Genomic DNA, 950 nt, shown 5'->3' with positions numbered 1-950 from the left:
GAGGAGCGGGAACACAGTGAGGAGCGGGAACACAGTGTGGAGCGGGAGGAACACAGTGCGGAGCGGGAACACAGTGTGGAGTGGGAACACCGTGTGGAGCGGGAACACAGTGAGGAGCGGGAACACAGTGTGGAGCGGGAACAGTGTATAAGCCCTGCCCTGTTGTGTATAACCCCCTCCCAGATCCACCCTAACCCGCCCTTCCCCGTGGCACTGTGGGTATTTTCGCCTGAGGCCCGGCCTCTCTGCCCGATCGTGCCCAGCCCTCCGGGACCTACCTGTGACCCTCAGCCTCACGGCCTGGCTCTGCGTTGAGTTCAGCCAGATGCCCGACCTCTTTATTTGGTACATGCACACGTAGTCCCCCTGGTCCTTGCCGCTGATATCCCGGAGGGACAGGACCTTGGAGAAGCCCGCAGCCGTTGCTACCGCTGCCTTGATGTAGCCGCTTCCCTGCACCTTGGACAGCACCAGGACCAGGCCCGAGTAGGCATCAGGAGCTGTGCACCTCACCCTAGCCGTCTCCCCGATGGAAAACTCCCCGCCAGCTCTCAGCAGCTCCAAGTCTGGTTTCGGCGGTCTGTCTGGGAGTTTTGGGGCGGGGTGCGGCGATCGGGAGGGTGGGGGGAAAAGGAACATCTTTTCTTCAACATCAATCCGGAAACATCCGGCTCCGACTGCGCACTAAACCCCCAACCTCCGCCCCCCCCCCCCCCCCCCCCACAACCCAACCACCGATCCCTCTCACACCCGCCCACCCCCTCCCCAACCCGCCCTATTTGCGCCTCCGGAGTCTCCCGCATTTGTGGGGTAGGGGGTCAGGGGCGCTTCGAAGGGAGAGGCTGCTTGCATACACGGCCCGTACGATTCCTTCGAGGCCTAACGTCTTGCTAAAGCCGACAAAGGCAAGGCTTAGGCAATTAGAAGTAGGGCCTGGGTCATGTTGCAGA

General features: G+C 62.1%; 1 protein-coding gene across 1 annotated transcript in view; it reads right to left on the bottom strand.

Annotated features, from left to right (window-relative positions):
• Positions 1-950, bottom strand: part of LOC125482525 (immunoglobulin superfamily member 1-like) — a 6,174-nt gene that overhangs the window by 3,442 nt on the left and 1,782 nt on the right. The window contains exon 3 of the mRNA XM_048594612.1: positions 279-584. Within this exon, the coding sequence (XP_048450569.1) occupies positions 279-584 (306 nt within the window). The remainder of the gene's footprint in view (positions 1-278; positions 585-950) is intronic.

This window comes from Rhincodon typus, unplaced genomic scaffold (assembly GCF_021869965.1).
Source record: "Rhincodon typus isolate 14 unplaced genomic scaffold, sRhiTyp1.1 hic_rhity00011711, whole genome shotgun sequence".
In the NCBI taxonomy this organism is placed as follows: domain Eukaryota; kingdom Metazoa; phylum Chordata; class Chondrichthyes; order Orectolobiformes; family Rhincodontidae; genus Rhincodon; species Rhincodon typus.
This window is presented reverse-complemented; position numbering and strand designations above follow the sequence as displayed.